The sequence below is a fragment of the Pelodiscus sinensis genome, chromosome 23 (genome assembly GCF_049634645.1).
Source record: "Pelodiscus sinensis isolate JC-2024 chromosome 23, ASM4963464v1, whole genome shotgun sequence".
Taxonomy (NCBI): domain Eukaryota; kingdom Metazoa; phylum Chordata; order Testudines; family Trionychidae; genus Pelodiscus; species Pelodiscus sinensis.
Genome location: NC_134733.1, coordinates 13,769,101 through 13,796,348, shown reverse-complemented (window position 1 = coordinate 13,796,348; position 27,248 = coordinate 13,769,101). Strand labels below are relative to the sequence as shown.

The window sequence follows — 27,248 nt, the reverse complement described above, 5'->3', positions numbered from 1 at the left end:
AATATAATCAGAGAATGTACCACAATGTGAACGATCTCACTTTGATATCTAGTGACAGCTGTGCAGCATTTCACAAGGGTACATTTCTGACCTGCTAATTCAGTTTTTCTTCTGTTCTCTGATGCCTATCCATATGGTATCTTAAGGGGTTATGCTTGCTCCGAAACAGTGCCTAGGGATAGAACTCTTACCAAAGCTTTCAACTCACATAACCTATTCTCTCAAAGGAGAGAGTGCTCAAACCCTTTCACTCAAGGCATCATCTCTGGTAGCAAGATCTAAGAAAACTTGAATTTAACTGCAATAAGTCAACAGTAATTTCCCAGAGTATGTAAGAACCCAGAAGAGGAGGGCCTGAAACATCCTGAATGTCAGAAACACAGTTTAAGGTCCTGTCTTGTTCTCCAACACTTGCCCAGATATTCCACATACCACAAATACTAGCTATGTTGGGACAGAATATTCCACTCCTACATAATAATGGCCATATTGGGTAAGAACAAAGGCCCATCTAGCCCAATAACCTGTCTTCTGACAGTGGCCAATACCAGTTGCCCTAGAGAGAGTGAACAAAACTGAATCTTCAAGCAATCCCTCTCCTCTCACCCATTTCCAGTCTCTGACAAAGGCTTGGGACACCATTCCTACCCATCCTGGCTAATAGCCATTCACAGATCTTACCTCAATGAATTTATCTAGTTCTTTCTTGAACCCTGTTAAAGTTCTAATCTTTACAACCTCCTCTGGGGCAAGGACTTCCACAGGCCGATGGTGCGCTGTGTGAAGAAAGACTTCTTTTTGTTTGTTTTAAACCTGCTACCTATTAATTTCATTTGGTGGCCTCTAGTACCTTCCTACATGCTTAACAAAGAAAAGCTCTTAATCTTGATAGAGAAGCATGAATCTCTTTCAGGCAGTAATGCCTATGAAAAGAAAAGAAAGAATATCCCAATTAGTAATTACAGTATTGCTGCTCTCTAGAAAGAAGGGCTCCATCCTCTCTCCCTAAGTCATATTTGAGAGGTGTGAGCCTTATTTGCCAAGCTTTACCTTACCTTTGGCACAGTCAGCTACACTGAATAAGCATTTCATCCAGCTAGCTATCAAGCACTTGAAAAAGCAAGTAAGTGTTACTACCAATACTCAGAGTAAAAACTCATGATTTTTGGATCTGCTGAGGTAAGTCATGAACATTCCTTTGTCCAGATATCTGACGGCAGGTCTTAAGCAACATACAGTGCAGTCTGGCAGGAAGATCAGATATGACAGCTTCCAGGATATACACAGGTGTTCTCCTTACTCAGGCCAGGTCTACACTGGCAGAGTAAACGGATGCAAGATACACAACTCCAGCTACATATATTGTGTAGCTGCAGTCCATGTACCTTGCACCAATTTTCTGGCGTGGTCCCACAGCAGACAGTCAATGGCAGAAACACTCCCATTGACTTCCCTTGTGCCAACAGGGGAGCCCTCAGGGTTTGATTTAGAGGATCTAGTAAAGACCTGCTAAATCAAACCCTGGAAAATTGCTCTCCAGAGTCTCAATCCTTGGCAAGCGGAGACACGGCCTCAGTTTTTCCATCATCTAAGGGAAAGTTAGTTAAATAATTAAGTCTCTTTCAAAGTGTTTCAGAGGCAGCTCCTTATTAAATGGAGTTGCAATCATATCCATTCTTAAAAGATTAACAAAGAAAGGGACAGATCAAAGTTGGAAAAAAGATTTTAAAAAATAGAATAATGCAGATACTATAAGTTATATTTAGAATGTCAGTAAGTGGCATTATTTCCTGCAAGACAACACAACAAGGCTAGTGTGCTCTGCCTCTCAGACATCAAAAGCTCCAAGCCACTCTGTCCATTAGAGATGCTGTGACATTAATGAAGCCTGAAACCTATATACAGGCATTAAAACTATGATGGTGAGCTGGGAATACCCTTCCTTTCAGATATTTTAAACCAACTGGATGGTAGAGAGATGCCTCATTTAGACTATGATCTTCCTCACACCCAAGAGATAGCTCTGGCTGAATAATACTTCAGTGCTATTCTCATGATCAACAACCGCAAAGAGAAACCAGTTTGTAGTCTTACATGCATATCAGTGAACTTATGCCAAGCATTCCTGTATGCATTTCTGCAGGTTCTAAGGATGGTATCTCTCCATTATCCACGTCTCCAGTGGTTTACAACTCTGGAGTTGAGACCTTACACAGTTCAAGGAACATGTACTAGTGAAACTGCCTCTGAGTGTGAACACTCAATGCCACTTAGGATCCTAGTGAATAAAGACAATGATGAAAGATATTATTCTTCCCACAGAAGCAGTTTTACCCAGTCTGTTACCAGACCTTTGTTCCTACTATTGCACTGCATCCATTGGCTATAACTACTAAATATCATTGCTGGAATGAATCCTTACAAATCCTTATAATCCTTGTGGATTCTTTTAAATGGTTCTGGACAACTAGTGCAAAGTGTGCCCTCATTTTCAAAAGTAAAAATGTAAAGTAAATCTCTGTGGATCCAACTCAATGTTTTTTGGTCCAAACATATTCTTGCATCCTATCACTTGGTAATTTCAAAAATCCTTGAGACACAGGTTCTAAGCTTTATGAAGAATAATGCCCTCTTGACCATAAGGGTGAAAAAAACCTGTAAGATGTTTTATTTTGGTTCCTTTTTATTCTATTCATCAAGACAGATGTAGGGAAAGAGCTCCTGGAAATACGCTCCCTCAACCAAGTCCAAAAAATACTAATGGATCCTAGGAGATGGACAGAACCATCCTGTCCTAACTAGAGAGGTCAATTTCATGAAGAAACTTCCACAATCTGATTGGTCAGCAGTTCTGATCTGTCTCTACCCAATGCCAGATACACTCAAAGGTAATCTCTTTGGATACCCAAAGAAAGTTAATTTTAAAGCTGATGAATGAGCTGCAAATCCATAAGAATGACCTCACTATTTTTGATGTCTCACATTTTCTTTCATGTGTTTGTCCTCTGGAATGAAGTTGCTAAAGCAGAGGTCCTCAAACTTTGTCATGACAACCGTAACCTAGAGCAGCAGTCCCTAAACTTTTGAGGATTGTGTCCCACTCTCACTCTAGAGCCAGGAGTACGACTGTGGCTCAGGGTGGGTGGATGGAACAGAGACAGCAGACAGGAGGCTGCAGCGGGAGCCACAGCCTGCAGCCGAGGCTAGGGGCTGGCATGGAGCCACGAACAGAGTTGTGCTGAGGTTGGGCATTGGGCCAGCTGTGGGGTAGGGAGCCAGGGACATTCATGGGGGTTGGCCTGGGAACTGCTGGGCTCCCACAGACATTCCTCCATGTCATCCAAGGGGCACACCCCAAAGTGTGCAGTCCTGTGACCTAGCAGGTGAAGGCTGTTCCATTTAACTCCCCCTTCCCAGTTACATAGCCTTATCTTCTATCCACTTGTAATTAAAATTCCCACAACCTCATATTTTTGTGATTATGCCTTTCTATGCCATTCATCAACTATATAAATTGGTTACAAGAAAAATGTAATAAGCAAAAAGAGGAGCCAACACCATGTGACTTGAGAGTTCTCTGCTGACCACAGACTGAGAAACACTGATCTAAATAAAGGCAGAAACATAAGCAATCCTTTCAGAAGGTCCACCAAGATTATCAAGAGCACAGCCTGAATTAATGTAGAGTAGCAAACCTACTTGTATACATTACCATGGTAAGTCTAAGTTACTCCAGCTATGATATTCATGTTGCTTAAGCAGACTTACTTCAGCGTCTACACTACACTGCGTCGATGGAAAACATTCTTCACTAGACCTGCTAAATTAACCCCCACTACATTAATAGCAGCAGCATCAGTCCCTGGTAAGTGTAAACATGGCCTTAGATTCCAAAGGAGTGTTACAGACTGCACATGCAGACAGATTTAGGAGAACTTTAGGTCCAATTTAACATACAAAAAAAGGGCCTCATTTTCTTCTAGCTCATGGGTTCCCAAACTGGGGGGTGTGCCCCCCTGTGGGGGGGTTAAGAAATTCGGGGGGAGGAGGGGAGAAGAGGCCACTCCACCTCCTCCCCCGGTCAATCCCCCACTAAATTTTGCTGCTATTTTTGTTTTTCGGCCCTGGTCAGTTCACTTTTTTTCCTTCAAGTTTTGCTTGGGGGGGTGGGGGGGCACACGCAGCGTGAGGGTTTCTCAAAAATCAAAAAGGGGGCATGATGCCGAAAAGCCTGGGAACCACTGTTCTAGTTACTACAGCTTAAGGTGCTTCCATCCTCTAAGAGTGTCACTGAAGAGAAATGGCACAGAAATTTGGATAAGATGAAGTTATTTACTTATTAGAAGGGACTATCACATTAAAGGCCAATGTACAACTTCAGCCACTGCATTTTGAACCTGATACTATCTCTTTTTCAGTTCTCTAATCTCAGAGCAATATCTCCATGGCAAATTGAAGTGGTGTCCACAGACCTGAGTTTTGTAAAATCACCTTGCATTACAAAGATGATCCCTAGCGAGGTCAGAAATTGAGAGGAAAAAAAAAAGTAGGAGAAACTAGCAAACCCCAATAATCATACCTATGACATTCATGGAATATAAATGCATAGAAGCAACTAGGGTTGCCAGATGGTTTAACCAAAAATACTAAAACCCATCACCCTCTTCCCCCCCCCCCCCGAAAAAAACACCAGGGGAAAAATTCTGTTGAGCGGGGGGGGGGAGGGGAGAGAGACCAAAGTTGTTGAGCCACAAAAAAAAAAAATAAAACAATAAAACAGCATGGCCCTTTCAGTGCATGCAGAGTCAGAATAGGGATAGGAACAGGGGAAAGGTTGAGCACTCAAGACACAGAGGAGGCATTGCTTCCCCTTGGTCTTTAGGGTTTTTGCTCACAGCCAGTTTTCTTGATCAAGCCAGAATGCAGCTTCCCTGCGGAACCAGATAAGCAGATGATCCGGGGGAGGGGACTGGGTCCAGTTGCCAAGTGTGTCATAGGGTTGCCAGGTGTCCCCTCCTGGGAGGGGAAAACAGAAAATACCCGATTTTTTTTTTTTTTTAAACCATACAGGAGGCGAAAATACCGGATTATCCAGGTCAATACTGGACACCTGGCAACCCTAGAAGCAACACTTGCATTGCAACAGACTGGATATGATGGCACCTAGTTCACCTAGTTCCTTTCAAGATAAGTGTGACAACACAAGGTAGCAGCTAGGGCCTATTTATATTAGGGATAGAAACCTGTTAGAAATAGCAAGATTAATTGCTAATTATAGGACAGCAAATCCACACAACATCAGGCTCACAACCATGCATCAACAATATTGTCCAATGCTGTATGCAGCATGGTTCTTTGATAACTTCTGGAGAAATATCCTGTAATGTCTCAGATGCCAATATGAAATGCAGAGACCGTGGGTGTTTTTTGACATAGGGATGTCCAACTGCATAGAAAGCTGGACGGCTGACAGACTCCAATAGCAGACATGGTTAGAAGAGGGGGTCTGCAGCAGAAGATTACTGCTTAGAATGTGTTTACAGATTGCCAATCGAATCAGAGCCGTAACCACCTTAAACGAGATATCTCCACACAGTTTGGAGCCATGTGTTAATCATGCTGTGTGTGGAGGTGAACTGTATGTGAAGTCAACCCTGATAGAACCTGGTTACATCTTGGTAAAAGGCAGTATTATAGATGGACTCAGCATGCTAAATGGAAGGCAACATGTCCCAGATCATCTGACTGGATACAGAGGGTGAAAGAAATTAATTTATCTTCCTGATCAAGCTAACTTGTACCATCACTACCTCATACTGAGGAACGCTTTAAGGAAATCTGGATGCACGCTGTGTAATAAATCAATTTGTTACCGTGACAAATTCATTTGGACAAAAGAGAAACTATTTAGACATGGAGGAAAATAGTATAGGGTCATCCAAGTTTACACAATGTGGGCTTGTGTAACTTCAAATGAAAATATAAGGGCATAGCTACATATTCTGACTCCTGATGTAGATTTGCACATAGAAACACAGTATGCAACATTAAATAGGGATGTTCCAAAAGGATTCCAATCAATTTCATTTGAATGATTTATGTCCAAACCAGTAAAATGCAGCCACTCTTCTGAGGAGAGAAGAACCTAAGGAAATAAGGGCCATACTGGGTCAAGACCAATGGTCCCTTTTAGCCCAGCACTCTGTCTTCTGACAGCGACCAGGGCCAGATGTTTCAAAGGAAGTGAACTCAACAGGGCACTTTGTCAATGGCTCATGTCATCCAGTCCCAGATTCCAGCAATCCAATATTTAGACACACAGAGAATGGGGGTTGCGTCCCTGAGCATCTTGGCAAATAGCCAGATGGACCTAACCTGCTGGAATTCATGTTATTCTTTTTTAACCCAGTTATGCATCTGACCTTCGCAACAAGTTCCACAAGCTGACTGTGTGTTGTATGAAGTACTTTATGTTTGTTTTAAACCTTCCCCCTATTACATTTCTTTGGGCAGTCCATGGTTTGTATGTTACTTCAGGACCTAACACCACTTTACTTTCACTTTCTCCACGACATTCATGGTTTTATAGATCTATCACATCTCCATTCAGTCATCTCTAAGCTCAATAGCTCCAGTCTTTTTAATCCCTCACAGAAAAGCTGTTCCATACCTCAGTCATTTTTCTTGCCCCACTCTGTACTTTTTTCAATTTTAATATATTTTTTTTGAGACAGGACAACCAGAACTGCATGCAGCGTTCAAGATGCAGGCATATCATGGATTTATATGATGGCATTACAAGATATATTGTATTATTATATATCCCTTTCCAAATGGTTCCTTACATTGTTAGGTATTTTGAATGCTTCTGCATCCTGAACAGATGTTTTCAGAGAACTACCCACAATGACTCTAAGATCTCGAGTGGTAACATCTAATTTAGATCCCCACTATTTAGTATATATCACTAGATTTGTGTTTTCCAGTGTGCATTACTTAGCACTTATCAACATTGAGTTTCATCTCCCATTATGTTGCCCAGTTTCACAAGGAAATCATAGAATCCCAGCGCTGAAAGACACCTTAGGAGGTCATCGAAGTCCAGCCTCCTACCCAAAGCAGGACCAATCCCAACTAAATTATCCCAGCCAGGACTTTATCAAGCCGGGACTTAAAAACTTCCAGGGATGGAGATTGTACCACCTCCCTAGGAAACTCATTCAAGTGTTTCACCACCCTCCTAGGGCAATACTTTTTCCTAATATCCAACCCAGAGCTCCCCCACTGTAACTTGAGACCATTGCTCCTTGTTCTGCCATCCGTCACCACTGAGAACAGCCTTGCTCCATCTTCTTTGGAACCTCCCTTCAGGAAGTTGAAGGCTGCTATCAAATTCCCCCTTACTCTCCTCTTCTGCAGATTAAGCCCAAATCCCTCAGCCTCTCCTCATAGGTCATGTGTTCCAGCCCCCTACTCATTTTGGTTGCCCTCTGCTGAACCTCTCCAATGCGTCCACATCCTTTCTATACTGGGAGCCCAGAACTGGACAATACTCCAGATGTGGCCTCACCAGTGCCAAATAATAACTTCTCTAGATCTGATGGAAATGCTCCTCCTAATGCACCCTAATATGCCATTAGCCTTCTTGGCTACATGGGCACACTGTTGACTCTCATCCAGCTTCTCATCCACTGTAATTCCCAGATCCTTTTCTGCTTAACTGCTACCTAGCCAGTCGGCCTCCTGTGTGTAACAATGCTTGGGATTCTTCCATCCCAAGTGCAGGACTCTACACTTGTCCTTGTTGAAACTCAGATTTCTTTTGGCCCAATCCTCCAATTTGTTTAGGACACTCTGGACCCAATCCCTACCCTCCAACTTATCTACCTGTCCCCCTAACTCAATGTCATCTGCACACTTGCTGAGGGTGCAATCTATCCTATCCCCTTATAGATTATTAATAAAGATGTTGAAAAAATCGTCCCTAGAACCGATCCTTGGGGTACTTCACTGGAAACTGACCACCAACCAGACATTGAGCCATTGATCACTACCCGTTGGGCCTGACAATCTAGCCAGCTTTCTATCCCCCTTACTGTCCATTTATCCAATCCATACTTCCTTAACTTCCTGGCAAGAATATTGGGGGAGACCGTATCAAAAGCTTTGCTAAAGTCAAGGTATATCACATCCACTGACTTCCTCATGTCCGCAATGCCAGTTACCTCATCATAAAAGCTAATCAGATTGGTCAGGCATGACTTGCCCTTGGTGAATCCATGTTGACTATTCCTGATAACTTTCCCCTCTTCCAAGTGCTTCAAAATGGATTCCTTGAGGATCCCCTCCATGATTTTTCCAGGGACTGGGGTGAGGATGACCCATCTATAGTTCCCTGGATTGTGCTCCTTCCCTATTTAAAGATAGGCATTACATTTGCCTTTTCCCATCATTTGGGACCTCTCCTGATCTCCACAAATTTTCAAAGGTAATGGCCAAAGGCTCTACAATGACATTTGCCAACTCCCTCAGTACCACTGGATGCATTAAATCCGGACCCATGGATTTGTGCATGTCTAACCTTTCTAAATAGTTCTTCACCTGTTCTTTCTCCACCGACAGCTTCCTATACTGACCCTCTGTAACTTCGCCATCTACTATGACATTAACTACACTGGGTAATTAAGTATCGTCTACAAACTCTGCCACCTCACTGTTTATCTCCTCTTCCAGCCCATTCACGAATATGTTCATCAGCACTTGTCACAAAATCCTTTCCAGACAAAAGAAAACCAAATGGCAGACAGAGGTCCTGCACAGCAGTGAGTTTAATTTGGAGCAAAGTCTGGCTACAGACACAAGACTATTCGTATAAAATGAGTGATGGAACCTTTAATATCTATACAGAAAAATCCTCAGTTTAAGTGATCAATAAAATAAAACAAAATGCATAGTTTTTATTATAAGAAACGAAGAGGAGGATTGAAGTTATACTTTAAGTTAGGTTACCTGTATAGCACACGTTTAATTTACAGCTTCACGGACACTGCTGTGTAAATTTCACTAATTTAGACTCTGTTGCACCCATTGACAATTGTGTAATTTGCACCATCAGCCTAATTACGTCTGAGTTTATCCAACCGCCTCTAAATATGAAGCCAGCAAATGAAATCTTAATTTGTGCTAACCCTTCTTTAAAACCATGCAGTAATCACTGGAAATACACCATTTAAGAGAGCAATCCAGTTAAGATGTTATTTATAATATCCTGCAGACAGACAGCTAATCAGCTTTTAACATGGTTGCAAAGCTCATACCCCTCCTACATGGAACCTTGTAGTGGTGTAATTTTTCACCACTAACCGTGAGTGTCATTGCAGCAGTGAGAGATTCGAGTGAGAGTACAAAGAAAGAAAAGTCAATAACCAAGTTACATATCAGGAATCTTCAATTGTTAGTTACTGAATAGACAGTTTAGCTCAGAGAAAATTACTGATGCTGTTATAGTTCAAATCATGTTATTGAAGTTATAAAGCTAGAATCTTTTTACCTAATGCTACTATTTTGCCCTTCTTTGATTAGACACAGAGAGGTTAGTGATTTACCAACAGTCACAAACTGGAGTTAGTGCCTCAGCTCTGAAGAGAAGTTGGGCACCCAGCTCCCTTGTTTCTTTAGCAATATCCTCCCTTCTAAAATTATGTTCAGTTAAGAGTTTTCTATTTGTAGGAGTAGATCATTCTCCCACATGTCAATCATGTGTGCTGTCAGGTGCCTAATCAGGCCTGACTGATGCTTGGCCACCATTTACAGAGGTCTTAGTGAGTGTGGGCTCTCTGATGTTTTTCAATGTCTGTGCCATAATTGAAGCTTTTCCCACATTCAGTATATAAATAGCATTTCTCCCCACAATGTGATCTCTGGTGGATAGGAAGATACAAGCCCTAACTGCAGTTTTTGCCACATTTAGTACGTAAATAAGTGGATCCAAGTGGATTCTCCAGGTGAATAAAGCATGTGCAGTCATTGAAGTTTTCCCCACTTTCACAGGATTTATAAGGTTCTCACCTATCTTTGTTCTTGGGTGGATACTGAGGGGAGAGCTTAGAAAGAGACTTTTTTCCCCACCACCATTAGAGTCGTAGGGCTTTTCAGACCTGTAGGTCCTCCGATATGGGAAAGCTTTTTTTTTTTTTTTTTTTTTTTTAAAAGGCAGGTGCACTAAAATGAACTAAAAGTCATCCTGCTCTAGAATGAAAAGAAACCTACTTTACTGGGATGCAGCGTTGCTGTGCTCTTTTCACAGCTGCTACTTTCCACTGCAGAGGTAGCACTAAGTAGCAGCTACTTAATGTTTCACAGCAATTAAAATATTTATAAATTATTTGTAAGTTAATACTGTATGAGTATGCATGCATATATGGAAAACATACATAAATGTGTAGAGAAACACGGAACATTTAAATTTGTCAGTCTAAGACAGGGCTGGGCAAAATAAGACCCAGGAGCCAGATCTGGCCCACCAAGCCACCAGATCTGGCCCACGGACCACCCTGCCGGGACCCTCAGCTGCTGCAGTTTAACACACAGTCCCTGCAGCTCTCTGCTCTGCAGGGAGAGGGAGGCTTTGTGCAATCCTCCCCACCCCCACCCCCAGCTCCTATTGGCTGGAAACAACTGGCCAATCGGAGCTGAGAGACTGGCCAGGTGCAAGCTTCCTCCCCCATCTGGAGTAAGAGTCAGGTGGAGGGAGCAGCCTGCATTTTCAAGCAGGCTGGTGCTGCAGCAGGCAGGGAGCCCCGCCTGCTTTGGGGGTGTTGCAACCTGCTAACCAGGAGACACTTACGTAAACTCCCCCAGACAATGCCTGCCTCTGGCATCCCAACCCCTCCTGTACCCCAACTCCCTCACCCAGATCACTAACCAAATTCTCTGCACCCTCTGCTCCAGGTGACAACTCCTTCCCAGACCCTGTACCCTTCCTACACCCCTCCCCCAGGCCAGAATACTCCCCTGCACCCACACTCCCTCCCTAAGCCTACTCAGACCCCACACAGTCTCCTGCATCCCAGTCCTTTACCCAGTGCACCCTTCTGCACCCAACCTCCAACCTAGACACTGCACCCCCTCCTCAGAGAAGTGCGGCCCTTGACCACTTTCCAAAACCTTGGAGTGGCCCCCCACCAAAAATTATTGCTCCCTCCTCCCTAAGGATTTCTAGATTGACAATGGTTCATCCAAGGCACAGTGCCGGCAACGTTTGTATTCTTTTCTGCCAATGCATTGCTGCCCAAGCTTGGAATACCTCTAATATTACAGTACAGGGAGCCTTAAAAATTAATTATTTGTCACTCCAAATTCTATAACACTGACTACTACCGAGACCAAAAAGATTCTCTATCTACATTTTAAGCCAGGACCTTCAGCAATTAAAAGCCAGGGCCTCCACACCCACACAACAGCTGTTCTGAATACACAGTCTTAAGCTATGACACAAAGTTAGAGAGCCCCAAAGTTTATCTCTTTGAAGGCTCCCTGCTGTTACTGCACTCATGATCAAATATTAGTAAATTCCAAGTCCTGCCTGTTAAGAGCAAAACTATTATGGTAACTGATACCTCAAACGCATGAGATCTGCTGTTCGGAAATAAATACTAAGTGCCAACTTCTGCAGAGGCAACGCAAAGAGAAACACCTTAAAACCTCAAAAAATTTACTAATTATTTTTCAGGCATTTCACCCCTCTTTAGAGGAGAATAAATCACCCAACAGATCCACTCAATCACCAATGTAAGCAATTTATACCCATTTCAGCTGCTTCTACAATAATTATGTTTAACACTCCACTGACACAAAACATTTGTGTCAGTGGACACAAATGGACACTAGACAAGATTTCCATCATTCATTTCCATGGTTTTCTTTTGGAATATGTATATGTTTTGCTCCAGCAGTGTTACGATAATCCACTGATGATTTTACAGAGAAGCAGGACACAAATAGTGAAGCCCATAAATTAGTTCTTTTCTATAAGAAAACCAAGGATTAATACCATTTCTGGTGAAAGAGAAAATTGCAATTACTCGTGGCATTGAGCATTCAAAAATTCTTTACTCTCAACATAGTGTGTTATTGAAAATGATGGCTGCAATTAGAGACAGTTACCTGTCCCATAACTGGTGTTCTTCAAAATGTGTTGCTCACATCCATTCTTCATTAGAGAGCTCTTTGGAATGGCCCCATCATGGCTTAGTATAAGGAGTACCACTCACTCCCTCTCCTCAGTTCCTTCCTACCAGAACTAACAGTGGGGAAGGAGGGCAGGTCATGGAACGGACATGAGCAACAAATCTTGAAGAACTCCAGTTACAAAACAAGTAACCGTCTTTTCTTCAAGTGATTTCTCATATCTATTCCACATTAGGCAACTTCAGGCAGCACCCTTGCAGGCAGGTAGGAGTTCAAAGCTGTGAAGATTGTTATACAGCTTTGCCGAAATCAGCCTCATGGTATAATGAGACAACATGTGAACTGAGGACCACATCATGGCTCTACAGATGTCCTGAATATGATGAGAGGAGTGGACGGGACATTTTATACCATGCCATGAGGGCAGCACTCCCCTACGGATAATGTAACGGGGCGGCCCGTGAGCATAGACAGACTCGGTGGTCGCCTATGGCACCGCTGGCCCGGGCACCCGATGATGACGTCATGGGGCGCCCGATGATTACGTCACGGCCATCGATGGCCATGCAGGCAGGGGCACGAATCGCGCCTTCCACCTGGGGCGCCAGCTGCCGCAGCCGGCCTCAGGCTGCTCCTGCATCATAATCACACACACCTCATGTGGAATGGACGTGAATCATCACTTAAAAAATAATAAAAAGCTTCCATGTGGAATTTCATAGTCTGAAAATCTAACTGATATCATCATAGATAAATTCCTATTGGTATTGAACGTGGAAAAAAATGAGTCCCTGAAAACATTTAAGTAAATTCTTCCAGTGATTAAATTACTCTCTCAGGGGAAAAATATGACATTACAGGAGGCTCTGGACTTGCAACCACCCGAGTTCTGACCCCCACACTTACAACCATTTTTATAAGTGTGGAAGGGGCACGGCACCTATCGTATATTCAGGTTCGAGTTATGATGCCCCCGACTTGCGACGCATCCCTAGAACCAAACACATCGCAAGTTGGGGGCCTCCTGTACTGTTGGTAATTAATTGGTAATAAGTAAATGTTAACTGCTAATATTGTGCCTTCCACTGAAGGATCTCTATAAAGGCTGGCATGCATTCCATTTTTTTTAAAAAATCTGCAAATGTGAAGACATTAAGGGATGTGTCTAATGTCAAAAAACACGACAATGGCAGAGTTGGTGCTAGTTTTCTGGTCTCCAGATTGGTTGTTATAGCCACGGTTGCTATCAATACGGCTTCCCTGAACACTGGCTATAAGGCTGGCAATAGTAACATTTAAGTGACATTCTAGTAACAAGTGACACAAAAGGAAAAAGTAGTCAGGAGCCACTACTGGTTCATGTGCACTTGCAACCCTTTCACTTTGCTTGATGTTCATTCACACCATGCTGGCATGCCATTTCAAGACATCTAAATTATATTAAAGCTACTCAAGGAGGTTAACTTTTCAAAATTGCAACCTATTTGGAGCAGGGACTGTGTAACCATCTTTGTACAGTGCACAGTGAAATTAAGGATGTAACACCCTGATTAATCATTAGGTTGATCTAACATTTAACTAAGTGGGACCCCAGGTGGGAAAACATTCCAGCCCATGAGGGACCGGGTGGGGACTGGAACAGCCCTTCGCCTGCAGCAGGCTCCTACCAGGGACCTGGTTAACCATTACCCAGTAAGCATCACTTGGTAAGGGTGATGCTTTATCAGGTAACTGGTTATCCATTCATATCCTTAAGTGAAACAGCAAACGGATTTTACCAGGTTAACTTAAAAATTATTTATGCTGCTAGCTAGGTAGTGGCAAACTCCAGGCATTCATGCCAAGACTGGTTTTTGATGTTTATCCCATTAGCAAGCTTGCAAGTCAGCAAAAGGACAGCTGACCTGATGCCGACATGACTACTGCAGTCTCTCTCAAACTTCCTCAACTGTATCCAAGATATCTCAGGGACCAGAACCAAGAAACACTGGTGTAATGCATGTCAGTCTGCCCTCACTGAGAGGCAATGAATTTAGAATGAAGATACAGTGAAGAGGGTTGTGAAAAAGCACTATGGGTAGGAGCAACAGCAAAGAATAAAGCCTTGTCCACAAGGGGAATTTGACTGGCACTGCTTTTGTGGAATTAGGTATTTTACAACAGTTATTTGAGAAAAGCTTTGTATGGACCCTGTTCAGGAATAATCGCTCTGCTTACAAACTACATTAATTATTCCTAAATAAAATCTGCTATTCCAGAAAAGAGCATCCACAGGTGGAGCTATTCTGAATACTTATCACAGAATAACTTATTTCCGATAGTTCTGCCAGTCACTTTCATCATCTAGACGCAGCCTAAGAATTTAGGTTAGGCACCTGACATTTAGATAAGCATTTCTCAAAAGTGGCTGCACCCTGGAGCTGTGATTGGAGAAAGGGCTTTGGTAGGTAGTAGGGGTGGAGCAGCAGCCACACACTGTTGCTCCTGCATGTGCTACCTTGGTATTGGGTGCGGAGGCTGCCAGCAAAGGTAGGGACCTGACTTTGGAGACATCTGGGGTACAACACTGGTGGAGGAAGCAGACTATGTTCCCGCCTTCCCACGCCAGTGAGGCTCAGGATGGAGGTGGCAGGATGAGAGGCATCATCCACAGAGCTTTGGGCTCTATCCCTCATCCTCACCCTCAGGGTCAAGGCTTTACGCTCCAGTGCTCACTGCATACCAACCCCCACTTCACTCCCAGTGTTTCATTTAAATGCAAAGTGTGTTTTGTTTAAGAATGGGCACGAATTCAAGTCCTAACCAAAATTTGGGATGTGTAGGAGGCATGAATCCAAGAGGTTTAGCTTGTGTTTTAGCCCCTTTCTCCAATGACCTCCTTGGGAGAGCACACACCCTCCCCGCTAAAACCAACAGGGTACAAATTCACATGCACAGTGCTATACACTGCAGCTGAGAAATGCTCAACTACAGTCCATGTTAGCACTTTTTAAGGGTTCTTTTTACCTCCAGGCCTGTAGACAACATCATCCTCTGTGATGAAGGACGTTATTTCACCACTGTCGGTTCTCTCATAACGAGATTTCTTCTTCGGAGGCTTCTTTTTATTTTTCTTGGTGGACTCCTCTGTGGTGGCACTGTTGTCATTGTCCTCATCTTCACTGTGGTCACTTTCAGCGTAATTCTTGGCACCTCCTTCCAAAGTACAGCTCCGACGAGGACGGGAGTTTTCGCTTTCTCTCACTTTTTCTCTCTTGTCTCGCTCCCTGTCCCGATCCCTGTCCCTATCCTTTTCTTTGTCTTTGTCCTTTTCTTTGTCAGCTGTCATGATTCGCCACGTGCCTTCTTCTGTCCTCTCACGGCTGGGCCTCCGTGAAAGGTAGACAGTAAGCCTGGGCTTCAGTCTTCTGAATTTCTCACTCAATTCCAGGAAAAATTCGACCACTCCAACAACCCCAGCGTTTTAAAGAAGCTCTTGAAAGGAAAAAAAAAAAAAAAAGAAACAAGCATTAACACCCAAATCACTGAATCAAAAAGGAACCTACACAAATATTTCAGTTTGCATAAATAAAACTGTAAAATACATGAAGGTCCTTAAAGCAGCTGTTTGATAAGTGAAACTCCAGCTTTGATAAGTGAAATTCCAGCTTGCAGATAGTTTACACAGCAGCTTTCAGCTCAAAAGATGCTCAAAGCTCCTTACAAACTAGGCACAAAGATAACTTAACCTACCACTGAAATATAGCTACCTTTGGAATAGAGCATGGTAAGCATTGGAGCACACAGAGTTTTAAATCAGAAACTGATTAAGTCCAAATGGAACTGTATGAATTAAGAAGGGAAAATGTAATTACCAGTATTTGAATCTGACCAAGACTCAAGATTTCCAACCTACAGTCCAATAAGTCATGAGGAATATTTAACAAAAGGTCATGATTTCCATTTTACAACTCAATCGAATAATGGTACCTTCAGCAACACAATATGCAAGAGAGCTGACAAATATTCACTCAACCACACTTCTTACCCTTACTGCAGCTCCCAACCATATTAGCTTGCAAGAGCCAACAGTCTCCCAATAAGGTGGCAATGTGCGCAAAGTTGCTCTTGCTTGCCCCACCAAAAAAATCTTTTCACCATAATCACATTTATCGTGTCATTTCCATTATTGTAAGCAGCACCTGGATAGAGACTGCACATTTAGCTTTTTTTAAAAGTGCATTGGGCAAGTGCCACTTGTTACAACAGTATTAACAAGTAAATAGTATGTCCTAGGCTCATGAGAGCCAGGATTCTCCAACTGGAAATCAACCCTGGACAGTGAGTGCATAGAGCCAATGTCACCAGTTATATCTTTCCCCCAGAAGAAATCCCTTACTCCTCCCTAAAACCCCCATACCACACCATCACCTAATTCCCAGTCAATTGAATGGCTGTAAGAACAGCACTATAGTTACTCATGTTCTCTCTGCTCAGAACCAAGAAATAATGTACCAATAAATGCCTTTTCTACCACTCAAGTCCAACAATCTGGACTGACAGATTGTGTGCTACGTATTTGAGTGACAGCCAATAGCACAAACAACAGCGTTAGAATTTTTGGCACCTTCTCTTCTGGAAAGACTAACAGAATCTGCACCAAATGAGGCATCCACAAGCATTTTTTTTTTAAATTGCTCAATAGAAGGAACCTGAACTACAGCCACTGTTATGGCTCTGTCATACCATTTTCCTGAAATATATACCAATTCCAATATTCCCAAGGAGTAGATCTAAGTCAGACAAGTTAAAAGAGAAGAAACTCTGTATTCCCTAGTTTGTCAATTCAGGGGTTTGGGACCGAACCCATCTGATTTAGATATAAGATAGTCAAGAAAATTAGGATGTTAACACTGTGTTAAGAACTCTGAGCAATTGCTGCACCTCAAACAAAAGTTACTCAGTCTAAAAAAGCCTGGAAAGCTGTGCAAAAAGGCTTACAGAGGCAACTACACTGCTGCCTCATATTCTCTTCAATAGAGGCTTTTGCTATTCAGTTTTCCCAGGACAGGAAACATCTTCAATTATCTTAACTTTAGGCATTGTTAAGGTAAGTTTCAAAGAGGTGTAACACTGAGATTCTGAAATACACATTTCCTATCATCAGACTCTAAAACATGATTCAATTCCACTCTAAGTATAAAAGTGCTCCAAGTCAGAGATCCTCAAAAATCAACCCGCACTTGCTTGCCAATAGCACCTCATTGAAAAAAATTACTAACTTCAAAGATTTCCCAACGTATGAGAAAACTAGAAGAAACTCCTGCCAAAAATGAAAGTCTATAAAAGGCCAACTTAGCCCTTGTGAATCAAGGTGAAGGGGAAAGTACCAGAGAGCTGCAATACTACCTTATCCCGCCCTTATGGCAGAAACTGTCGCTATTAGAAAAATATTTTGTTGATAAAAAGGGGTAGTGTGAAATCAAAGCCAATGAAACAATTGCTGGAAGGCTGTCACCGTAACAAGAAATAAAAGCTTCAAGTTAAGTAATTTATGAGGGTGAGGCTACACCAATCAAATGGAAAAAGTACCACCACAGGTTGAACCTCTGTGGTCCAGGTCACTCTGGTCGGGCAACATCCATGGTCCAGAAGGACCACAGATGTTGCTGGACCAGAGAACCTCTGGACCAGATAACCAGTGGAAGGAAGGGAGCCAGAAGCCCAGTGTTGCAGGGCTGGCTGCAGAGTAGTGACCTGGGGCAGCAAAGCCACAGCAGCCTTGGGTTTATGGAACACCAGCAGCCGAGCAGCGGAGCCCTAGCAGCCCAGAAACTCTGGCAACCCTGACAGCCCCAGGACAGAGGAGCCCCGAAGGACCAGACCGCCCCCAGGACAGCAGAGTGACCACTGGCCCCAGGACAGCAAAGCCCTGGGGGCAGTGGAGTCCCAAAAGCCCCAGAGTGCTCCCCCACTTCCCAGGAGCAGAGATCAGGAGGTCTGGAGCCCCAGCAGTCCATAGCCACTAAGCCCCAGCAGCCCCTGCAGCCATGAAATAGCAGGGGAGCTAGACCAGTCAGCAGCAGAGCTGTGTGGGGAGCCCAGTGGCATCTACTGATGGACCAGGCAAGAGCCCTGGACTCATCAGCTGAGTGGCTGGAGTTGACCTCCCCTGGTCCAGAAAAATCGCTCATCTGGGACCGGTCAGCTCCTGAGCAGGGTGAACCAGGGCGCTCCAACCTGCATTATAAAACAATGGATTTCACGGAGAACAATGTCATTTCCTTAAAGAAGGTAAAAAAAACTTAATTCCTTAGTGGTAATCCTTCAAAGTCCCTCAAGATTACAGTACACTGTCAACAACTTCTCCAAATGACCCATTTCTTCCATATTTAACTTCATAAAAGACATAAAAGATATGCCAGAAGTCAAGGCAAGCCCCCATTATTTGAAATCACAAGTAAACAGCTTTTCGGAGGACCTCTGAACTGCTTCTGGTCAACCAACTATTCACGTGGAACCAAAACTGGGGCAATGTATTCCTATTCACCATGGATATCAAAGTGTTATGGCCAAGATGTCTGGATGGTTCTCAGAGATACAGAACTTCTCCCAATTAGGTTGTCCAATTCAAATCCAGACAAGGATGTTACCAACCAAGAATTTACCTCATGGTTTTCTGGTGACATAATAAAATAGCAAGGTTAAAAGATGGCACTAAAGATACCCAAGGCTTCCCTACTCAAGAGCTTTCCGCCATTGGTATCACTTACCAAGCTGTGACAGAGGTGATCAGTTTTCCTTGTGCATATATGGCCTTTCATGCCTGTCTGTAATGAAAGGAGACTGACCAACTGAGATGGACAACTGATAGTTTCTAAGATAGTATACTACCAGATGATTCAGCTGTAGCTTTAAATTATTCCAGATTGAAATGTGGCACATACTACTAACCACAAGCATGAAACCAGGAGCCTCAGAAGATGCAATGCTCCTTACATTAAGCTTCTGAAACTCCTTAATCATAAGGAAAAGACACTGATTTTTAAAAGGATAGGAGAAATAGAAAACTAGTTAACGCATCTGAAATACCTCCCCTAAATCTTACATTAATCTCTTTAAACTGGCTACCATCAATTCTTGATGACAACTCCTTTCACTACTAAAACTATCCAGACACAAAATTGCTTATGCTGGCATGATTCAGGCTGGAGCTTGAATCTGAGGGTATGTCTAGACTGTAGACTTCTTGCGCAAGAAGGTTTTTGCGAAAGAGATCTTCTGCAAAAACTTTTTGTGCAAGAGTGCATCCACACTGCAAAAGCACATTGGAAAAGCTATGCACTTTTGCACAAGAAAACGTCCAGACTGCATGGACACTCTCGCAAGAAATCTCTGATCAACATTAACAGAATGGCCACCAGGACACCTGTGCTTCTTTCAATAGGCTGTTTTTTGCACAAAAAAACCCTGTTTCCCATCCAGACACACCTTTTTGCACAAGAGCTTTTGCACAAAAAGGAGTTATTCCTCGTAGAAAGAGTTATACCTATACTGCAAAAACCCTTCTGTTCTGTTGATTCACTGTAAATTTTCTTGCGCAAAAACACACTTGAGGTGTGGACGCTCTGCGAGTTTTTGCGCAAAAAACTCTGCAGTGTACATATAGCCTGAGATTTTCTGAATGAGCCAATTATCTAGGTAAGAAATTATTCCAATGCCTTTACTTTTTAAGGTAGCTACCATAATTCTACCAACACATAAGGTGATCAGATGCAAGTCCAGAGAAAAGAACATGAAGATGTCAATTGACCACAGAAATCAAGAGATACCAGTGATGACAAGGGTTCCACAGAGGCATGCAGATACATTTCCTATATGCTAGAGAGCCTGGATAATTCCCCTGGGTTAACTGTTAAAGTCAACTCTTTCTTGATTTCACATAAGGTTTAGACTTGAACCTCTTTAATCTGGCAACCCTAGGAAACAGGGTTAGCCAGATTAAACGTTTTGCCAGGCCAGGAAATGAATCTAAGGGCTATGCTCAGGACACTGTACCTGGTGCTCCACGTTCCCCCACTGTTCCTCACATAGAATGCGTCGCTGCATGGCCATTCCCCACTCAAGCTGGGGGGAAGAGTAGCGGCAGCAAGCAGAGCCACTTGCACATCAGCTTGCCAGATATTCTCAAATTGCTGACATCTGTACTACTGAGGTTATAGTGTATTTTGAGCAAACCAATTTATCCATTTGAAGTCTAAACCTGGCCAGTTCTCCAGGGCATCTCAGAAACTGTAAATACTAGGGATATAAAATCCCATTTAATTGGTTAACTAGTTAAACAGTGTTGGAGATTGGGCAGGGAAGGGGGGGGGGAAGGAGGTTCTGCTGGCAGCCCCGCATGAGGGCCTGGTGAGGCTGTAGCAGCCCAGCACCTGCGGTATACCATAGGAAGGGGGCTGCTTCCTGGTACCAGTTAACCATTACCCAGTAAGCATTACCCATTAAAGGTGATACTTACCAGGTAACTGGTTAACAATTCACATCCCTAGAACAGACAAAGAATAAGTCTTCCATTTGGGGAGAAAAGACTGATATGTCTCTTTAAATAGAAGGCACTGGAGAGAATAGTTTCTATATGATGAATTGCTGGTGACTGTAAGAACATTGGGCATACAGCAGAATTTTATTTTGATAACTGATCAGGATTGAACTCATCTTCTGAAGATTTGGTTAGTTTCTAAGATGCTACAGGATCATTGTTGGTTTTTAAATTCTCTTATCCACTGGTTCAATCCCCCCTCCTCCAGGACACAATCAGTTTAGGTAAGTACAGCTAGGAAGGGAAAAGAATTCTATTCAACAACTTAATTTTAGAATTTGTTTCCTGTTTCTCTTATCTCTGGGATAGGAGAAAATCATTGCCTTCTCCCACTCCTCTGTAACTAGAAGGTTATTTTGATCAAACATTCAGAGCAGAGATGTATAGTAAAAGGAGACAGACTATTCTATTTTTGGTTTTAGTTAAAGGAGGAAGAGAACTAGATATAAACTAATGAGCAATTACACAACCCACTACCTTATACTGAAAGGTAAGGATATCAAATGGAATCTCATACCAAGACATGCAATCTAACATCTTAAAACAAACAGCAAGTCTCGCAACCACTGCAGGGATGCCATGACTCTGAGGTCTTAAGGTGTCCTGAGTGGCTGCTATAGTTTATATAAGGCTTAAGTTCCATGAGCTAACTAACCATAAACGAGCTGCTGCTTCCCCCCCGCTGGTTTAATCCTCAAACTGGTCTATCAAGGCATTTGATGAGCACAAACCGATGGCAGTTTCTAATTGGGAAGTTGCTAGATCCAATGACCTTTGAAATTCCACCTTCACACAATTGTCAGTAATGCCCTTGAGGCCTTCTATAGCAAGAGAACTTTTTTCTTCCCACAGTGACAAGAGCAGAATCTACTTGCAGGGAGATACCCTGTAAGACAGGCTTATCTGTAGATAACCCATATATTTTCCCCCAGAACAGATGGCAAGCAATTTTGTATCAGGATTAGCCGCAACTTTTATAAATTACATGCGCAACAGCCAAGTGACTGCAAAGAAGCTTTGTCAGCTTTTCATTCATGTAACAGGAGTGGAAGCTCATCTTTCACTTACGAAAAGCCTTGTAGCCTCTTCAATAGACACATAATTTATGGTCCTCTGCCTTGAGTTTTCTTATAGGCTACTGGACACTGAGAACCTTTCTTGCCATCCCATGGTGAAGAATACCCATTTCTGGGAAATACACTCCCAAATTATGTTAGACTGACAGGATTTTTAAGCCAGCACCCCCACAGTCCAGCTAATCAGACTGTCACTACTAGGAGAGGGAGATACATACCACAAACAGAGTTTAGCTAGCTTTTGCCCATCGCCCAAGATAAAGAACCTAAATATCAAGCTGTCCATATGATTCCTGGTAAGAACGAAAACAGGATTAAAACCTCACCTAAGGATTCAAGGACCCACAGCTCACTACAATGAATGCTTTTCTTACCAAATTCATCAGTATTTATATTGTCCATCTCCTGAACCATTACAGTCATTGTCTCACCCTTGAGACTATGCCTACACTAGTATTTTGTCAGTAAAACTCCTGTTGGTCAACACAGCTACCAATGCTTGTTGGGGGTGGTTTCAATATACTAACAGTAGAGAACTATGGGGAAACCTTACAGCAGCACAGCACAGACATAGCCTACGGAGGACCAGGAGTAATCTCAATGTTTGAGATTACTAGCTAAAATCAACCCTTCTTGGAAGGTGCAGCTTCATTGGGGGATGCTTATGCCAGAGCCAAACCTGATCCCAGATTAAACATGACTCATCGCGCAGAAGGACTGGATTCAGAATGAGTGCCAGAAAGACACAGAACTCAAACCCAACCCAGTTTGGGTGATCATAAATTACTTCCCCAAGGCACAGGTCAAATCTGCTTCCCATAGCTGGATTTTTTACTGTTTATTACCATTCTAGGACAAGGTAAAATAATCTACCCAAGAAAGAACATGCTGAACCAGGCAGAGCAAAAAGAGGGACTTAATCCTATTAGAGGTACCAAAGAACACCAGCGCTATCATATGCAAAAATGGAGAATATAGAACTTCAACAGGACTGCCTGTTTAAGGACTATCCACAAATAAGGACCGAAGGGTTGGTGCTATTGTTACATTGTCTCATCTCACTTTAAACTAGAGTAAAATATTAAGTGATAAGGGACAAGAGCTTTGTTGTATGCACAGAAAAAAGGTCTCTACAAACAGAGCTATTTTTGAAATCAGAATGCGTTTATATAAGCTTTTATAGGACACATATGCTTGGATAAAGCAGAGTTTAGCCAAGTTAGATTGTCCACCTGTAATGGCGCGTGCGTGCATGCGTGTATTATATAAAAATAATGTTAAGTGGCACATTGATAGAATTTTTATCAACTACACAATTAGTCAATAAGGGATGAAGCACTCAGTCCCAGCTCACGCCAGATCTTAGAACTACCTCCATGGCACCTCTGCAGTTTAAATGTATTGCTCCTACAACATTTAAACTGCAGATCTGGTGCGAGCCAGAACTGAGAGGGGCTGCCTGCCCGGCCAAAGCAGCCTTTGCACTGCTGCCTCTGATAGGGGGTAGAGATGTGAACTAGTTAACTAGCCAATAAGCAAATGCTTATCAGATAGTCAACACACTAATTGACTAGGCTCTTCCTTTATCCCCTTGCTGCCTCTCTCTAACAGAGGCAATAATGAGGGAATGAGGAGGGCTGCCTTCAAAGCGGCAGTGCCACATGCAGCCCAGGGCCAGACCCTAAACTCCATGTGGCGCTGCCCCACATGCTGCCCAGGGCCCAGCTGGCTCCCGGCTGCACATAGCATTTCAAAGTAGCAACGCTGAGTGGAGGCGGGGGCCAGCTCCCCACATTGCTTTTGCCTCTGAAGTGTGCAACAGACCTGGGACTGTTTCTACACTTCAAAGGTGGAGGCCCCTTACTAACTGAATAAGCGATACATATTGCATTGACTATTCAATTAGCCAAACAATCTAAATTTAACATCCCTGGTGTGGTCTCCATCCTCCCTGGTGCTGGAGTGGGGGGGAGTGGAACAGTGAGGCCTTCCCCCCTCTCCCTCTCTCCCCCCCCCCCCGTGCTCTGGGGAGGCAGGCTGGAGAGCATAGTGAGCGGGGGGGGGGGAGGGGGAGTGGCACAGCCTCCTAGTGCGTATATAGGTGTGTATCATGAGCTTTTGTGGGCAAAACCAACTTCTTCAGATGAGCTGGAAGCCCTTCCCCCAATGCCAAAAGTTTCACTGCAGTAAATGCAAGTGTAAACACCACTTTGTCAGCAGGAGCCCTCTGCATCCAACACAGCTGAAGTCACTGGTGGAGGTTAGAAGTATTTTGTCAGCAAAAGTATGGACAAATAGCATTTACACATGTCCACTTTTAGTTGAGGACTGTGTAGACAGCCTTGTTGCTAAAAGCTGTATAATGTAACCATAGCCAAAGGTAGGGCAGGAACTACTAGTAAGCATCTAATTAAGATCCAATAATAGTTACCCCAGAAAAATACTACTTTATTATTTGAACGTCTTTCAAGGTCTCTGGATATTTTATGCCTTGGCAATAAATGTCAACACATTCTTCCCACACAAATGCACCGAAAGCCTTTAAAAAAAATTTTTTTTTAAATCCTTTTGGCACAGTTACCAGAAAATGATAATTTAAAGATGAAAATGGATCTCTCATATGTCAATGGAATCCTCTAGCAAACGAATGGAAAAAGCAAAGAAGGGATTTAACATCTAATTTCTAGAATAACGTGTGTGTGTGTGTGTGTGTGTGTGTGTGTGTGTGTGTGTGTGTGTGTGTGTGTGTGTATATACACAATTACATATACATTGCACTTTTTTTTTTTTTAGTCAACCATGTTCACATTCAGAAGCCATGCTATGGCCTAATCACACTTAACTGAACATACCAGGCCGTGAAAACTAATCTGCTTACTTAACATTATTCATCTGTCACAGATGTTGCAAATGGGTTAAGCACTTTTAGCATTTTATACATAATTATGCTTGGTTGATATGGAATCCATAAAACTAACACCATTACAAAAATATAATGTGCTGTGATTTTTTGTTCTCTAAAGTAAACTGTGCTAATACATCATGTATATAGCCAAAACAGTAATTACACAGATGTTTAAAGCTGGATTAGGACAGTAGAAGTAAATACATTGAAAATTTTAGTGGTTTTTGGCAAGCTCTATGGCTTGGCTTGGAATAATTTTACTCACTGGCAGCTTTACTCACATTGTATGTAGCAACCATCAAAGCATACAACAGAAAAACTCAGATTACAACACCACAGGGGCAAAGAGTATTAACTGCCTATACCAGTGGTCACCAACCAGTAGATTGGGATCTACTGGTAGATCTTGGAGCCTCTGACAGGTGATCCTGACTGGCTTGGGCAAGAGGCTTCAGCTGCCCCTCCTCCCACTGCTGCTCATCTCCTGCCCTTTGCCTTGCAGCTGAGCCTCCTGCTTTCTATGCAGGGAAGAGGAAGAAAAGGAGAGGTGCTGATATCAAGGTGCCCATCCCACTCTGTATCCTTTCCCTACAAAGCAAAGAGGGGGCACAACAGGACTTGGGATAGAGTTTGCTGGCTGCTTCAGGGAGTGGTCCAGGGCAGGGATGAGCCTGACTTGGCCTTACTGCACTACCACCCAGGAACCACCTGACGTAAGCAGTGCCCAGCTGTAGCCTGCATCCCAAACTCCTACCCCAGTCATGAATCCCCTCCACCACCCCTGCATCCAAACACCATCCCAGAGCTTGCACCTAGAACCCCTTCCTACATCCCAACTGCCTGCCCCAAGAGCAGCTCAGAGCCCTTCTCACACTCCAGATCCCTTAATTTAAGACCAGAGCCTGCACCCTGACCCTCTGCCCCTGCCTGATGAAACTGAGTGACAATGGGCAAGAGAGGGAGGGCGGAGTGAGTGTGGCGGGGCCTAGGAGAAGGTGGATGGGCAAGAGTATTTATATTTGAGGTAGGTCCTGGATTGCACTTAAATTAAAAAAGTGGTCTCGTACTTAAAAAGGTTGGAGACCACTGGCCTATGCCAATTTATTGTCTCATCCATAGAATTTCCTAGAGAAGAACCTCTCAAAGGACAAGAGTATAGGCCAGTGGTGGGCAGTCCACATCCTGCAGCATGTGTGTGGCCCATAGGGGTTCTGTGTGTGGTCCAGAAGACATGTTGTTTACTGTTGCCCATGCACAGGGTTGCCACATTACACTGGTTTCCCCCCACCCCCACCACCACGAATGTTACTAAAATGACACGTACATAAAGCCAGAGCACGAAGGGATGTGCATGCATATTGCACACAACACTGACTTAGAGCCGTATGATCCCTCTGCATCCAATCAAAACGCTGCCATGTTTCATTTGCCACACCATGCATATTCTAGGTACACACACGCAGTTAACAAAAACTGCCCTATTCCAGAAGACTGCTTTGGTTACCACAATCTTGCGGCCCACTGAGACGGAGGACCACTCATATAGCCCATTCAGTAGCTTAGGCTGCTCATTGCTGGTATAGGCTAATGGAGAACAACCCAAATCTAGCAACTGAGATGGGTGTACAAAAACCTAGAGGAAAAATCTATTTTTTTTCTTTTTTTTATTATAAAAAATCATCTCATGCATAAATGTTTTCATCCTTGCTAAACTAAAACAGAGCATTATGAGATTTTGATAGTCAAGACACCAATCTATGATTAGGTAAATCAGTTTTATATACACTATTGGATAATTCCATTTATCCCCGTTCTGAACGAGCACACACAAAGGAAAGCAAAGGAAGAGAACAGGCGTTCTCCACTGGAATGCAACTCAGAGCCCGTTTCACTACAGAGTAACTAACCCTTGCTATAAATGAATCCCACAGGACAGATTGGGTCCCTGGTTAATAATGCTTGACACTGTGCAGCATAGTCCAAAGCACACAAAGGTACACTGAAATTTACAAAATGTTCCATAGTTTAACCTACCTAGCAACTACGCTTATCCAGAGTGTACAATAGGAAAGCATGGGGGAGGACTCGTTCCAATCTGTCAGTGTAATTACATGACAAATTTAATATAAAAACTAGCACCAGAGTCTCACCTTTAATCAAGTGAACAATATACAGCATGCAAACAATAGAAATGGGGGTCAATATGCCTACTTGATGCATGGATAAACAAGCTGCTGGAATGCACAAGAATGCTAATTCAAGACACAACTGAGCCTGTGTCTCTCTAGACAAGCCATAAGTAGTTGATGGAAGTCAATTCCCAGTAGACCAAAACTGAATGTTTCAAGTCTCACCCACTGTGGTGTGTTCTATATCAAATGCTTGAGCTCTTTTGGATCAGTATGATTCACTTTACATGACGTAACATTATATTATAGTGTTTGTTCAACCTCAATCAAGCACATGTTGCCCATAAAACCTGCTCAATTACAGATAT

General features: G+C 43.1%; 1 protein-coding gene across 5 annotated transcripts in view; it reads right to left on the bottom strand.

Annotated features, from left to right (window-relative positions):
- The window catches only part of RERE (arginine-glutamic acid dipeptide repeats), a 468,752-nt gene that overhangs the window by 298,515 nt on the left and 142,989 nt on the right, over positions 1-27,248 (bottom strand). For all 5 annotated transcript variants that reach the window (XM_075906796.1, XM_075906794.1, XM_075906795.1 and 2 more), the window contains one exon: positions 15,196-15,663. In XM_075906796.1, the coding sequence (XP_075762911.1) occupies positions 15,196-15,517 (322 nt within the window). In that variant the 5' untranslated portion in view covers positions 15,518-15,663. Of the gene's footprint in view, positions 1-15,195; positions 15,664-27,248 lie in introns of those variants that run through there.